The sequence below is a fragment of the Drosophila suzukii genome, chromosome X (genome assembly GCF_043229965.1).
Source record: "Drosophila suzukii chromosome X, CBGP_Dsuzu_IsoJpt1.0, whole genome shotgun sequence".
NCBI classification, from domain to species: Eukaryota; Metazoa; Arthropoda; class Insecta; order Diptera; family Drosophilidae; genus Drosophila; species Drosophila suzukii.
In genome coordinates this window covers 13,050,701-13,067,057 of record NC_092084.1, presented here as the reverse complement: position 1 = coordinate 13,067,057, position 16,357 = coordinate 13,050,701, and the positions used below count along the sequence as shown (strand labels likewise).

At 40.4% G+C, this 16,357-nt stretch overlaps 2 protein-coding genes across 4 annotated transcripts; one reads left to right on the top strand and one right to left on the bottom strand.

Annotated features, from left to right (window-relative positions):
• Positions 1–596: 596 nt before the first annotated feature.
• On the bottom strand, positions 597–3,467 carry CycD (cyclin D). 2 transcript variants are annotated; one of them, XM_017086510.4, is made up of 6 exons: positions 3,254–3,467; positions 2,344–3,198; positions 1,904–2,125; positions 1,659–1,833; positions 1,452–1,597; positions 597–1,394 (listed from the first exon to the last, which is right to left on the bottom strand). In XM_017086510.4, the coding sequence occupies exons 2-6, from the start codon at positions 3,031–3,033 to the stop codon at positions 1,086–1,088; spliced, it is 1,542 nt and encodes a 513-aa protein (XP_016941999.2). In that variant the 5' UTR covers positions 3,034–3,198; positions 3,254–3,467; the 3' UTR covers positions 597–1,085. The 2 variants fall into 2 exon arrangements, with proteins under 2 accessions (XP_016941999.2, XP_070853670.1); XM_070997569.1 differs by having other exon boundaries at positions 3,258–3,467.
• Positions 3,468–5,648: 2,181 nt separating this feature from the next.
• Lrp4 (LDL receptor related protein 4) lies at positions 5,649–15,755 on the top strand. 2 transcript variants are annotated; one of them, XM_017086870.4, is made up of 14 exons: positions 5,649–5,726; positions 6,677–6,901; positions 7,395–8,722; positions 8,788–8,909; positions 9,146–9,337; positions 9,402–10,867; positions 11,239–11,454; positions 11,522–12,747; positions 12,807–13,198; positions 13,258–13,383; positions 13,446–13,563; positions 13,624–14,122; positions 14,247–14,404; positions 14,469–15,755. In XM_017086870.4, exons 2-14 carry the CDS (start codon positions 6,850–6,852, stop codon positions 14,604–14,606), a joined length of 6,033 nt encoding a protein of 2,010 aa, XP_016942359.2. In that variant the 5' UTR covers positions 5,649–5,726; positions 6,677–6,849; the 3' UTR covers positions 14,607–15,755. The 2 variants fall into 2 exon arrangements, with proteins under 2 accessions (XP_016942359.2, XP_065724059.2); XM_065867987.2 differs by having other exon boundaries at positions 5,659–5,769.
• The last annotated feature ends 602 nt before the right edge of the window (positions 15,756–16,357 follow it).

The window sequence follows — 16,357 nt, the reverse complement described above, 5'->3', positions numbered from 1 at the left end:
GAATATATATATATAAATGTATGTATGTAAAACGATTTTAGGTTTATAGTCTTGTTTACAGAGGGTACTATCTTATATTTGTAACGCAGTGAAAGAGACGGGTGAATGCAACAACGCCCGGAGGAGTGCAATAAAGCCAGTATTTTTTTAAAGCTCAAATAAAACGGAATGATAACTAAAAAAAATTGTTAATTGCAGTGTTACAATGCTTCTACATTGATGGTAAAATTATCTATATACTCACTTTAAAATTTGAATGGACTATCTTAAAAACAAAGTATAAATGCCAACAAAATTATTTAGCATCGATATGTCCGCAAAATATTAAAATTCACCAGAAATCTATTCTATAAAAAATATTATTGTGTGTTAAGGCTATGGTCTTCAATGATTCTTGTTTATAGTCATATGTTAATAAGAAAATAAATTAAAATGAAATAATTTGTGTGTTCTGCAATTATTTGGTATAGGGTGTGAAGGTAAGGCTTATCTTAAGGGGAATTTAAACCTCTATTTTTTTGTACTATGTACTGGAAAATGTATACAAACCTTGTAAGGGTGTGGCGACATGGGAAATAAAAATATTACAAAAGAACTTGCTTTTTCCTATTATTTATTACAAACTACAATTATTATTATCCAAACTTTTCGTTGAATTTATCTGTAACATATTGTTATTTCTTTTATTGGATGGGTTTTGAAAACTTTTATTTTAATAGTTCGATATTTTTTGGTTGCCTGGGTAGGTTTTCGAAAAGCTTATATACACAATATATAAAATGTTGCTTTACTGTTTACATTCAGTCTCGTTTTAATGTTTTTTTCCATTTTAAAGTTTCATGATGATTGTCTAATGCTATTTTATACAATTTATTAATGATAGCTAAATTAAAAACCCATAAATTGGTCGCAATAGTTGGGTTAATGAAATACATCGGTACAGACGTAATTAATATGATATTGACCAATCTTACAGTCATAGGAATATAAAGTAATCGTGATCCTATACAGTAGTAAAAATGGTATATTATATATTTTAGTTTTAAATCTAGCATAACTATCTGCTTGTATTACTATTTGACACCTCAAAATGTAATGTCTTGTAGCTCATTTTGGGCCTGCGCCTGCATTTTGCACGTATGTGTTCGATGAGGCGCTGCCGAGCCGAAGTTGTGCTGCTGATGCTGTTCCACACAGTCGGCTGAAGTTTTCGGCAGAGGCAAGGATCGTAATGAGATTTGCGAGAGGTGCTGGGCTTGATGTATCTGAAAACGACCCTGGTAGTACAGCGTGGACATCTGCGAGGGGTCTATGTTCACTAGAAAGGGCTGCAGGTTTCGACTGTGCTCTTTGAAGATGTCCTCCATATGCAACATGCAATCCTGCACCTGAGCCTGTTCAAGGAAACATGTAAATGAAGGTTTAGACATGAAGGATCACCGTGTACTCACTTGCTCCACGCTGGTTAGATCAGTCATAAGACTCAACAGGAAGTGTAAGTTGTGTCCCGACCGCAAATGCCATTTCAAGCCATTCATCGATGCAGCTATGCTGGATGCGGCTATTGTGCTGGCCGAAAACTTGGCAAATTTATGTTCTTAACAAGGGAGAAACAGTATATCAGCTACCATAAGTTTTATAAAAACCATTGAGCATACCTTTTGCTGCCAGAGATATGAATGCCTGAGCATGTCCCCTCACTTTTCCAATGTTTATGTCCGGGAAGTTTTTACTTCCTATCGGCAGGCGCATCATTAAAAGCTCAAGGAAATCCAGGGGAGTTACAGACGAAAGGTCCCAACCCAAACGGCTGAGTACATACAGCTCCCATTTCTTAAATTAGAATGAGTAGAATATTTAATATTGTTGAAAGTGTAAAAATCATGAAGTAACCAGTACTCACAATCAAATCGTCCTTATAAATGCTGTTGTCCGTATAAACAACTAGTAGATCTACCGAAAGTGCACGACAGCTAGGCTCTCGGAGTTTTGAAGCAAGTAAGAGACATGCGGCAGCCAGAATTTGAAGATGCGTCTTGCGCACCGATTTGCTCGAAAGAAATCGATCCATGTAATTTAATGCCAGTAACACGACCTCTTCCTGGCAATTTTCTTCAGCACACACCTGTAGGGTAATGCATAATTTTAAAGTTGATTTAGTTACAACAACAAAGGAAGTGCAGGGGGGAGGCGGGGTGGTTAGTAAGGAACCCTAACATTACAGGGAATACAGGTTTAATTTGATATCAAATTAAAAGTTCTTATTTTTTACAGAATAGTTACTAGAGGGCATCCCTAAGTCGGTCTTTAATCTGTTTAAGTACCAGCAATTAAAATACTCACTTCCATCATCCATTCGGCGACAATTTTTCGCATTGGCGGCGTAATATCCTTCTGAATGGTGAAGTACGTGTCCACAATTTGGTGGTACTTCTCCTCGGCCTTGAGGGCATTCTCCAGGCACCGATCCGAATACAGTGTGGGATCCCCGATGGCGGTGTTCACGTTGTCCGTGGTGGGTGAATCGGCAGTTTTGGGCACCCGATCGTTATAGCGCTGGGACTGTGATTGTGATTGTGTTTGCGACGTGGTCAGTGGCTTCGGTTCCTGGCTGATGTAATGCGCATAACTTTGTAGAGATGATTGCGTTGGTGGTGCTGCTACTGGTACTTCTGGCTCCAATTCTTCTGGATTCTTCCCAGCCGCGTCTACCGATGCATATATGTACATAATCTTCTCGTCCATCTGGTTGTTCTGGGAATATTCCGAAGGACTTTGCACCGGCTCTGGATCCGTATGGGGTTTTATAGCACCCATTGACGATGTTGGATATGGCGCAGACATTTTCTCTTGGCATTTGTTTAGGCGATACAATGATGAATCAGATTCACCAACTAGGTTTTCCGAACATAAAAGATCCATTGTTGAGTCTGGGGGCACCCTTAAGCCATTTATGAGTGCCGAATTATCAAGAATTTTTGGGGAACTCTGATATCGAATACTGCGTACAATCGGAGGCGATCGTAAGTACATATATTGGGGGAACCCTTTCTTGACATACAAATATCAATTTCTAAGAAATGCCCAATGTAGTCTTGCGTTCCTCAGCAATTCTTCTTCGCCATATATGTACGTAATCGCACTACTTTGATTTCGTCTAATGCACATTACATGTCTTTATTTACATATGTTTTCGACCTGTTGAACAATGTCTTTCATACTCATATGTATATTGATGTACATACATACATACATACAATGGTATGATCGATATGATCGCAAACAAGCCGAATTGTTTGTCCTATTATCGGAATAAACACATCCCGACGATATGGCTTTATATCCAAATTGCACAGAGCTCCATTTGATGGAATAATTGAATTATTTGAGAAAATATACTCGATGTTGCACACGTTTGCCACTTAACCGGCGTGGACAAAGCATTTATGTGAACCAGATAGTTACACCTTATACTAAAAAGAAACTAGTTCCATTGGTGTTATAGCACTTATCCACTGAATATTGGCATACATTGATCTTCAGCGTATCGATTTTTTAAGCAAATGTTTGGCAAGAAAAAATCGATTGTACCGTATTTAAAATAATCTAACCGAAATTATTTTGTTTTTTTTTTTTTAATATAAAGTTATTATACGTAGTGTTGTTTCATTATAGTTATAATATTATTGTTAATATAAAAATATAAAAGAGGAATCAATAAATTTACACACGATTAAAAAAGTGTCACGTGATATAAAACAAGCGTAGGGAAAAAATTGAAAGTTTGCTAATTTTTTTGAAAAATAAAGGTTTAGAATAAATGCTGTTGGGTATTTGACATCTCAAAAAAAGTCCCAACCATTCTTGCGTGGGTTCCCTGAAAAAATACCAAAAATATTAAGGGCGTTGCCACCTTGCATTAGATAAACTGAGTGGTTAAAGGTTTTTAAACAGATAAAATCCGTTAACTTTTAAATTTAAAAAAAAAGGAAAATAATTAGAATTTCTTATTCTGACTTTTATTAGTATAACAGCATCCAAAAAACTGATTTTTAGGGCGGAATAAAAGGGATTCAGATTTTGGTCGAAATACTCATTTTTCTCGCGCTTTTTTAATCGTAGTTTAGCCAAATCAAGAAGTACAGCTAAGAGAATGACTGTTTTGAGCAGCTTGCTAGATATTCTCACGATCCCTACCACTTTAAGGAAGATTTATTTTTTGACAAATTTTTTCCTTTTTTTGTAAGGGGGTAGCTCGGTTTTTTTTGGGATTCAGATTTTGGTCAAAAATACTCATTTTTTAGTGGTTTTTCAAACGTAGTTCAGCCAAATCAAGGCGTACAGCTGAAAGACTGACAGTTTTGAGCAGCTTGCTTCAATTGCTATCGATCCCTATCACTTTGGGGAAAATTTATTTTTTGACAAATTTTTTCATTTTTTGTAAGGGGGAAACTCGGTTTTTTTTGGGATTCAGATTTTGGTCAAAAATACTCATTTTTTAGTGGTTTTTCAGTCGTAGTTTAGCCAAATCAAGGCGTACAGGTGAAAGACCGACAGTTTTGAGCAGCTTGCTTCAATTGCTATCGATCCCTATCACTTTGGGGAAAATTTATTTTTTGACAAATTTTTTCATTTTTTGTAAGGGGGAAACTCGGTTTTTTTTGGGATTCAGATTTTGGTCAAAAATACTCATTTTTTAGTGGTTTTTCAAACGTAGTTCAGCCAAATCAAGGCGTACAGCTGAAAGACTGACAGTTTTGAGCAGCTTGCTTCAATTGCTATCGATCCCTATCACTTTGGGAAAAATTTATTTTTTGACAAATTTTTTCATTTTTTGTAAGGGGGTAGCTCGGTTTTTTTTGGGATTCAGATTTTGGTCAAAAATACTCATTTTTTAGTGGTTTTTCAGTCGTAGTTTAGCGAAATCAAGGCGTACAGCTGAAAGACCGACAGTTTTGAGCAGCTTGCTTCAATTGCTATCGATCCCTATCACTTTGGGGAAAATTTATTTTTTGACAAATTTATTCATTTTTTGTAAGGGGGTAGCTCGGTTTTTTTTGGGATTCAGATTTTGGTCAAAAATACAAATTTTTTAGTGGGTTTTCAGTCGTAGTTTAGCCAAATCAAGACGTACAGCTGAAAGACCGACAGTTTTGAGCAGCTTGCTAAATATGCTAACGATCCCCATCACTTTAAGGGAAATATATTTTTTGACCAATTTTCGCGTTTTTGGTAAGGGGTTACATTACATTTTTTGCGAAAATTGGCAAAAATGGAAAATTTTCAGGTTTGAATGTCAATCGATTGGAATTTAAACTACGAGCTCAACGAGGTATGACATTCCTCATTCTGACTTTTATTTTAATTATGGCAGCCAAAAAACTGATTTTTTATGGCGAAAAATGGGGTTCAGATATTTGTCAAATATACAATATTAAGATTTTAGTCAAAAACGCAGGATTTTAAATGCCTTTATACTTATATCTTTAACTAGATTTGTTTTCTGAGGAAAATGCTAAACAAATTAGTTTACCTCAAAACCGTCAAAAGCTCGATTCCCAGAAAAAAGCTCAGGCATGCAGACAAAACCAAAACTTTGAACAGGACCCGAGAGTTAAGTTTAACAGTCGCGTTTACCGACTTTGTTTTCCGACTGAGGGATGCTGTAATGTAATCTTCGCAAATTTCATATTGGTTACATTCTCGGAGAAGACAAGAGACGTGCTGTACGAAAATAATTTTTCTTTCTAGTGAATTCTCGACAAAAATGTGTGTTGAACTAATAACTTTTTTGACTGTTCTTTGTACTCTCTAAGAGGCATAGAGAAGTGCATAAGTTTTGAAGAATTTTAATAATCTTTAGTTTAATCTGCATATGTTCGCGTGTGTGGTGCGCATGACATACATAAATACCAACAAAGTCCCAAAAGTCGTATTCATACTGAAAGGTCTTTGCAGAACTCTATAAACACCTTTGTACACATTTATGAAATACCAGACCTTGGGCTAAGCCCACGCAGCGAATAAATAAGCCCTGGGTCCCTTCGAACTCCCAGTGTAAATAATAAGGATAGGAGCTGCAGTTGAAGAAAGTAGTGCTATTAGACTAGTGCCGCATAATATCGCTTCCGATTCCAATGTCATCTAAGTGGGAGTAATAAGATACCAGAGACCTGTTTCCACCTCCCACGGTCACAAACCGTAATACAAAAAATATTGAGGGTGTAACAGTGACGACAAAGACAAGTGAAATTGTTTAGCCAAAACGTGTATAATTAATATTAATACAATTACAAGTTATATAATTACTAACTAAGTTTTTAACCAAATGCATCCTTATTAAAATATATATATTTTTTAAGTGACACCCACGCTTAAAATAAGTTTGGTTAAGTGTAGCATACAGAAGAGATACATCAGGTGGGCGGGATTCGCGGATGGGACCGCACCCCCGCCCCCACATACACCCACCCCCACCTACCCACCTAACCACCCACACACCCACAACTTCTTGTTATACATGTAACAACAAGACAAAATCATTAAGTGAATTTCATTATTTAAAAAGTTCCGCCCCCGAAATATAACTCTAGATCCGCCTCGGGAGCCAAATATGTTTATACGCAAGCGCTTGAATCGAACACCTCTCTCTTTCTCTCTCTCTCTCGCCTAACAGAATCGTAACAGAAGCCATCAGAAAGCAACAGCACAGCAGCATCCGCTTGGCAGAAGCAGAAGCAGAAGCAGAGCACGAGCAAATGCTTTGGCAGCAGGAGCAGTAAAGCTCGCCTACCGCCACTACATACGTTACGTGCCTATGAGTGGGCGAGTTTGTGTACATGTCTGGACATGTATTTGACAGCCTTTCCCTTTTGGCCATTGGTATGCTTCGTGTGGCTCTGTAAGTACTCCTTTCGTGGATATCTGTTAACGCCTACGCCACACAGAGACCTTTAAAACAACCAAAAAGTATCATCTTCTCAAGTTAACCCAACCCGATGAAAACTGACCTCTCTCAAAACCATTCTTTTCTAAGGGGTATTATTTCAAATATTTTGATTACTATCTTGAATATATTCCATTTACTATAAGATATGAGCATTGAGTTTGTAAACAATCAAAAATAGTCCTTGGAACAATATGATTATTTTTTGATTTCCATTTTTTTGTTTACATTTTTTTGAGTGTATTAAGCAATACTATTTTTTGGAAGTTTTTGAGCTACTTAATTTCGAATATTCAAAATGTAGACAATTACTAAAATTTTGGAATGTTTTGTATTATTTAAGACTTCGAACTCTTAAATATATCTATATATTCATTAAAAAAAATCTTTTCAAGCAAATTCAACTGATAGGAAAATTAATGATCTTGAGAATTTTATATTTGACTAGGTTTCGGTCTAGGCGACTTGACGAAATTTGCTGTGAAACGTAACGCGCCCCACTATGGAATACACCCCACAAATGCTCTGGGGCGTTGGGACTGGAATAAACACAAACAGTTGCACTCAGACGCCAGGATTGGGCATTTAGAGACGGGAAACGAGTCTCGGGAGGACCAGCTCTCGGAGGAGCTAAGCAAATTCGGAGAGAAGCTCCTCCCCGTTTCCAATTATCCGCCTTATCAACATAACAACGAGGACAGGGATAGCCAGGAAGTCCATCACAGTGGCGAGGGTAAATTGCATACTATGGAATCGTCTGTGCCATCAAAGGCGAGGATATCCGGAGGCTCTAGCTCGAGCGATACTCCGAAATTTCGTAACGTCGGCGCCCAAAGGGGTCGAGCCGAAGTCGGAGGTGGAGGTCTACGGGAGGTTGATCGAATCAGTTCCCGCGGGCGGGAAGGATTCATAGGTGGACCCAGTAACAAGCAGAAACCGTTCAGGGTCAACCTTGCTGTTCTGGTGCAAGATGATCCCAGTCAACCGGGCGAGACGTATGCCAACTGTCAGAACTCGAATGAATCTGGGGAGAATTGCAACCCCGAGGAGGATGCAATGCCGAATTTGCAGAGGGATTGCGAGAAGACCGGGCTACATGTAATGTGCCCCCGAACCTTTCGATGCATTAGCAAGTACTGGCTCTGCGACGGAGACGATGATTGTGGCGACTATTCGGATGAGACGCATTGCGGAGCTCGGACGAACTGCACCGAGGATCAGTTCGAGTGTCTGAACGGGTTCTGCATTCCGCGGACTTGGCTCTGTGATGGGGAGAACGACTGCAAGGACTTCTCCGACGAGACCCACTGCAATCGCACCACCTGCACGGATGAGCACTTCACCTGCAACGATGGCTACTGCATCTCCCTGGCCTTTCGATGCGATGGGGAGCACGACTGCAACGACAACTCGGATGAGCTCAAGTGCGCGGCGGTGATCAACAGCTGTCCGGAGGGCGAGTTTAAGTGCCGCGGCGGATTGGGTGGAGCTGGGGGTCCCAGTGGACAGTGCATTCTCAATCGCTTCCGTTGCGATGGGGACAACGATTGCGGTGACTGGAGCGATGAGGAGAATTGCCCACAGAAGCCATCGCTATGCACCTCCAACGAATACAAGTGCGCCGATGGTACCTGCATCCCGAAGCGCTGGAAGTGTGACAAGGAACAGGACTGCGATGGAGGCGAGGACGAGAACGACTGCGGAAGCCTGGGTTCGGAGCATCCGTTGACCTGCGGATCGGATGAGTTCACCTGTAACAATGGACGCTGTATCCTGGTATGACCTATGCTTTTTAATAGATTATATCACATAGTAATATCATATATTTTTTTTCATCTCAGAAAACTTGGCTCTGCGATGGCTATCCAGACTGCACTTCTGGAGAGGATGAGGTTGAGTGCCACCTACAATGCGACCTGGGACAATTTTTATGCCCAACCAAACAAAACATAACGAATCTCAAGTGAGTTGAAAATAATCTTCTGTAAAACGTGTTGATGTTTCTTTTTGAATAGAAAAGAAAAACATTTATTTCTTTTTTACTTCCTAAAAATAAAAAATATTTTTTCCTTTACACATTTTTTTTTTATTTTACTTTCTAAAGATTCGTATTTTACTTTTCATCGATTTATTTTTTTATATTTTAAGTTTTTGACACGAATAATTATGAATGTAATTGGTTCATGTTTGTTTTTCTAGAATATGTGTTCACCAAAAACACATTTGCGATGGCCACAACGAATGTCCTGCCGGCGAGGACGAGGCGGACTGTCCCAAGGAACGAAAGTGCCTGGAGCCCAGTCCGTGTGAGCAACTCTGCATTGAAACCAATGCGGGATTGGAGGAGTGTGCCTGTCGACTTGGCTATGTCATGGACAAAAACAAAGTCAAGTAAGTACACGATTGTCTATGGGAAAACCGACATGATATTAAAATGATAACCATAATCGATCAGCTGCACGGATATAGATGAATGCCAGTACCTGACCAGTCCGGTTTGTTCGCAAAAGTGCCACAATACCCTGGGTTCCTTTAAGTGCTCCTGCGAAACGGGCTACATACTTCGTCCAGATCTAAGATCCTGCAAAGCGCTGGGTGGGGCGATGACCCTGTTGGTGGCCAACAGATGGGACATTCGCCGGGTAACGCTCAGCAATAACCGATATACGGCGATTGTTAAGGGACTGCACAATGCGATTGCATTGGATTTCCATCATCGCAAGGGACTGATGTTCTGGTCCGATGTCTCCACCGATGTCATCAAAATGGTCTATATGAATGGGACCAGGGTTCGAGACGTCATCAAATGGGGTCTGGAGTCACCGGGTGGGATAGCAGTGGACTGGATTCACGATCTGCTGTTCTGGACCGATTCCGGCACCAGACGAGTGGAGGTGTCCAATTTCCAGGGCAACCTGCGCACCGTCATTGCCTCCTACGACTTGGACAAGCCCCGTGCCATCGTCGTGCATCCTGGAGAGGCTCTGGCATTCTGGAGCGATTGGGGACCGAATCCGAAGATAGAACGCGCCTTCATGGACGGTACACAACGAAAAGTTATCATATCAAAGGGTGTTACCTGGCCAAATGGCCTGGCAATTGACTTTCCCAACAGCAAGATCTACTGGGCGGATGCCAAGCAACATGCCATCGAATGCTCCAATTTGGATGGTAGTGATCGAAATAAGATCCTCAGCACACACCTGCCACACCCATTTGCCCTTACCCTCTTCGAGGACACAATGTACTGGACGGACTGGAATACGAAGACAGTATCGGCAGCCGATAAAATAACAGGAAAGGAATTCCGAGCGGTCCATGAGAACTTCCATTTCCCAATGGACATCCATGCCTATCATCCTGCCCGACAGCCCGAGTATGCCGATCGTTGCCAGAAGGATCGTAGAGGTCTTCGTGGAGGCTGCTCCCATCTGTGTTTGCCTAACAAAACCTCCCGTCGATGCGGATGTCCCATAGGACTTTCGCTGAAAGAGGATGCAAAGACCTGTAAAAGTACTGCCGACAAACTGGTTCTAGTGGCTCGACGCAAGGACATCCGGCTGAGACACCTAAAGAACAATCAAGCGGATCCTAACGAAGTTGATATGATAGTCCCGTTGGACAACCTTAAACATGCCGTCGCTCTGGATTGGTGCAGCGATACGGACTTTATCTATTGGACCGATGTGGAGCGTAGCACCATTAACAAGGCCCATCTCAATGGAAGCTATCAACAGCGTGTCGTGCACTCCAATCTGGTTTCTCCTGTCGGCTTGGCCCTGGATTGGATAACCGATAAACTCTATTGGACAGACCCGTCAACGAATCGAATTGAAGTGGCCACTACGAATGGAAAGATGAGAACCCTGCTTATATGGGAGAAATTATACAAGCCACGGGATATCGTTGTGAACCCGATTGGTTAGTTGAACACGTTCTAATTATCTAAGTCATGTGTGGGTGTGTAAAGCTTAAGGCGGTATATATTAGATATGTATAAACATTCTGCATGATATGGAGGTATTTTTCGATACCTCATCATACTCATCATACAAGTCGAATCATCAATATTACTGTGATACTCAGTATAGAGAGTTTTATCTTCAGGTAGGCTCTGGTTTTGACTTTCGCAAGCATTTTCCGATTTACTTTTCAAAATGAACCCACCTTTTTTAGCAAAATGCTAGTCATTAGTATCATTAATTTTTACGCATACCTACTTTTTATCCCAAGATAACGTACCCTTTATTTAAATGCCTTTTGTACTAATTTGTTTACTTCATTGTATCAAGATGGCTTTATGTTTTGGTCGGATTGGGGTGATGATCCTATGATTGAACGTGCCAATATGGATGGACATGATCGCATTACTATATCATCGAAAAAGTTAATTTATCCAAATGGACTGGCGATTGACTATGAGAAGAGTAAAATCTACTTTGTTGACGGTGGCACGAAGACGTTGGAGTACATGAACTTTGATGGCAGTGGTCGTCAAGTAATTTTAAGTAAGTAGTCAACGTTAATAGTTTACCTTACTATAGCATTAATCTAAAATTGCCTCTCTTTTAACAGATGGACTTGGACATCCTTTTGGCTTGGATGTAAACGAAGGCCGCGTGTTTTGGACTGACTGGGATACCAAGTCTGTGATGAGCGCCAATAAACTGACGGGCAAGGACACCAATGTAATTATCGCCAATAGTACGGATCTCATGGACATCCGGGTGTTTCATCGCACCCGAAGGCGCATCTTCAACGCTTGCGATAAACTGAATGGAGGTTGCTCCCACCTGTGTCTGCTGAATCCCACTAGTTACACCTGTGCCTGCACTGTGGGGGTTCAACTAAAGGATGACAAGCACACATGTTCCGAAGGTCCAACTCAGTACATTCTGTTTGCCCACAGAATCGATATAAGGCAAATATCATTGGATTTCGACCACTTGATCGATGTTGTCCTTCCCCTACCGCCAATTTCAAATGCGGTGGCTCTCGATGTCGATAGGAAGACGGGCAACATTTTTTGGTCGGACACCGTTGAGAATGTCATCATGAGTTCCAGTCCAGATGGTCTTCATGTGCATAAGGTCGTTGGGGATAGTTTGGAGAATCCCGATGGGCTGGTTGTCGATTCGATCGGTCGAACTATCTATTGGGCCGATGCTGGTCGCCACACTATCGAAGTAGCCAGTCTTGATGGGAGCAACCGACATGTTATAGCCTACAAGGATCTGGAGTCCCCACGTGGCTTGGCCTTGGATTATGAAGCTGGTCTTCTGTTTTGGACGGACTGGGGGCACTATCGTAAGATTGAGAGATCTCATTTGGATGGCAATGAAAGATCTCGCATTGTAACCGCCAACCTTGGATGGCCCAATGGTCTGTCACTCGATTTGAAGAGCAAGCGAATTTACTGGGTTGATGCTCGTCTGAAGACCATCGACTCGTGTGATTATACGGGAAATCAACGCAAGTTAATTATGTCATCCCTGCATCATCCATACGCTTTGGCTCTGTCTGAGGACAACATCTACTGGACCGATTGGAAGTCGAAGGCATTGCACATGACCGAAAGAAGGAACATAACGGCAAAGCGTGATATAATCACTAACATCGATGGATTGATGGACATCAAGGTCATCTATCAAGATCAGCAGATGGCTGAGAATGTCTGTGGACGCAATAACGGTGGCTGCTCTCACCTCTGTCTACGTAACCCATCTGGGTTTTCGTGTCAATGCCCCATTGGATTGAGGTTGCGTCAGAACAGCACAACGCAATGCCAAAATCTACCAGAGGTAAGAATTTCCCACCGTCCTCCATTAGAAATCCTGCTAAGCAAAACATTTTCTCCCAGGACTATCTTCTCATTGCCTTGCGCTCGGGAATTGGTATGATTTCTTTGAACTCAGGAGATTTTATGGATGTCGTCTTGCCTATAAACGGAGTGCATGGAGCAGTCGTACTTGATTTCCATTACCGGAAGAATCTGCTCTTTTTCGCCGATGTCAATCTGGACGTAATTCGAAGAGTTAACCTATTGAATTTAACCGAAAGCAAGGTTATTGTCAATACCGAAGTTCTTACTCCCAACGGAATAGCCGTCGACTGGATAGCAGACAACCTCTATTGGTCTGATACTGATCGCAAGTTAATCGAAGTGGCTCGGATTGATGGTAGCTCTCGTAAAAGGATCATCGAGGATAATCTGGGTGATCCGCGCTCACTGATTGTGCATCCTAAAAAGGCGTATGAACATATCCCATTTGTGGTCTATTAGCATTTTATTTAACTGTCTGTCATTTTAGCTACTTGTTTTGGTCGGATTGGAGCTCTCCAGCAAAGATCGAACGTAGCTACTTGGATGGTTCGAACAGAACTGTCCTTATAACATCCGGAATCGGCTTTCCAACAGGCCTTACTATCGATTTTAGGTAGGTTCAAGCCTTATATGATATATATTATATTATATTAATATTATTTTATTGGTAAACAGCAATCGGAGGTTGCTTTGGGCCGACGCCTTGGAGGACAACATTGGCCAAGTGGACTTTAATGGCAAACGCCGTCAAACTATTGTTCCTTATGCACCACATCCATTTGGTCTGACTATGGTAGGGATGACTATCTCCATGGTCAATCGAAGTGAACCTAACAGAAACTTTGTTATCTAGTTTGATAATAGCATATTCTGGACCGATTGGTACAATAAATCGGTGTACCGTTCCCAGCGGTTGCCACGAAGTGGATTTGGTAATCCCTTTGAGGTTCGCGATGCCCTAAGTGGAGCTCTGGATATTCGCGCCGTTTCCCTGAACCGCCAACCCAAAAGCTGGAATCACTGCGCTCAGGATAATGGAGGTTGTTCCCATCTCTGTCTTTATCGCTTTGTCGACTATGTGTGTGCCTGTCCGGACATAATGGATCCCAAGGATGCGCAATGTTCGACGAAGCCCAAGGTTTTGGTGCATGCCAATTTGGAAAACGATCCGCTGCTCGAATACTCCGACGAATCCACCGATGATTCCACAGCGCCCGAGCTGATGGGCGAGTCCAATAACCATGGCGACGACGGTCTCGCGAAAAAGAGTGATCAGGAAAGAGAGTTCTTTGTCCTAGTGGCGCTGGGCGTGGTCATTGTTATGGTTGTCATCATTATACTAGTTATCTTCAGTAAGTAAAATTAATATTCCCTACTAAGCCTAAGTCTCTTAAGGTTTCAAACATCTAAAGATTTTTAAGACACTCACTATTATCTCAAATTATTATTGATATAATAAATTTCTCCCTTTTGTAGTGCTTGCCTTCAATACGAGCAAGAAGAAAAACAATCGCAACTCCCGCGGTTCCAGTAGATCTGTACTAACCTTCTCAAATCCGAACTACAACGTTGATGGTACGCCTATGGAACCAAAGACGAATATATGGAAACGATTTAAATACGATAAATCTCATGTAAGACCTAATACGGAACAAAATACCCCAATGTATTGATATACAATTGCGATTCTCCATGCAGGAACGAGCCGGGGTCTATGAAGAGCGTAGTCTAACCACAGAGACGGCTTCCTCGAGCCTTTTTGTGCCGACACCATCTCCGATGGCATCGCCCTCAACAAAAACAATCCAACTGACAACGCTCTCGACTATCACATAGCTGCATAAATAGTTAATTGGCCCTACAAAAGAAATATCTTTGAAACCATTTCTCTATTCATGCAATTGTGATTTATTTGATTGTAAATGTGGAAATCAACTGTTTTTTTTAAATTAATTTTTTCTTAAAACCCAGTAGTAAATTCCGTTAATTTCATTCGTTTTTTTATTTGAGAGTGCAAATATGTCCTGTTAAAGATCAAAGGGTGTTTATGATAATACAAAAGAAATATATTATATGAAAATGATATATTATTCAATTATGTAATCACTTAATTATTTTCCTATTTTTTTCTTAATAATAAGTAATAACTATTAAGTAATTCGGGTGCTTCAACTTTGAAACAAAAAAATATCCTACTATTGGGCGCGTTTTTTGTTTGCTGATCACAAATTAAAATGGCCATAACTTGGTTTACGTTTATGTCTGATGGATACGACAATGATAAAATCATTGTTAAGTCCAATCATAAAAAACAGTGTGTTTGCGGAAGTTTTTTTCCCTGCAAAGAAAATGTCGAAAAACTTCCTCATTTCTGTTCTCTAGCTCTTATATTATATATGTGCTAGGCTGTTGACCTAAGTCTGTATGCAAAATGTATTTAAACTTAATTAAATGAAGAGGCATCAACACTTTTTTCGAGCCCAAGAAAGCCCCATACCGTTTGGTTTAGTGGTTCACATAAAATGTTATTAAACTGGTTTAGTTCAAAAATGTTTTTTCGAAATATGAAAACCGCGGGCTTAATTCCATTCAGGGCTTCAGCAAAATATCTGGTAAATTAAGTTTTCTATCCGTGTTTGTAAATATATTTTTTGCTTGCAGATGTATAAACTATTAAATACACAATGAAGCATTCTTGTATTTGCTCAACAAATTTGGGGCAAAATGATTTTTTGACTTTTTTTGTAACTGTAATGATTTCGCTAAGTTTTTCCGGAAATTCAATGCTGAATTTTTATCCAGAGGGTGTCATAGTTTTTGGCCAAAATATTGTAACTTTTGTAAAAGCGTCCTAAAGAGTTAAAGGTTTTGAGGTTTCAAGGGTGATGCAAAAATGTAAGGAAATGTTTACCATCGGCGATGATCGTTCTGGATATATATGTGGTATTACCTACATTAAATGTTGTTACGAATTTACTTAGTGTACTGAATGTGTTTTATTTTTGATTTCGCCTAATAAGCATCATCGTTGGTCTCTATGCTTGCTCTTTCAGCCGAAAGGCAATCTTAATGCTCGGGACGTAAGTATTATTCAGGTGTTCCTTTTCAGTAAAGTGCATTGCAGTTTTCACGGATTAGAGTGAAACCGGAAATATACAGTTAACATAGAAGGACAAATGGTGCGGAAAGCTTTATCGTATAGAGCTTTGTAAAAGTTATACTGTGCTTTTCGGTCCTTATGCATGTGATTCGATTCTGCCTACAAAGGTTCTCCTTTATGACTAGCTCAATATCTTTAATTTTTTGTAAAGATATATTTTAAACCGTTCTTTATTAACTATAAAATAGTACCCTTCCGAAAAGATCTCATAACCGAGGAACTTTGACCTAGGTGATGTACGCTGTCTTTCCGGCAAAAGCTCGCCGTCAACGGGGTGGATCCTAGAACCTAGGTCAATGCTCCCCTTAAAATTTTTAGTACACGAACTTTTCACTTTCGAGTTCGTAGGCTTCGTTTTGATCGCAATGCGATCGGATTGTGTTTTGTTCAAATGACTCAACCTCAAATTCGGATTTACTAAGCTGAC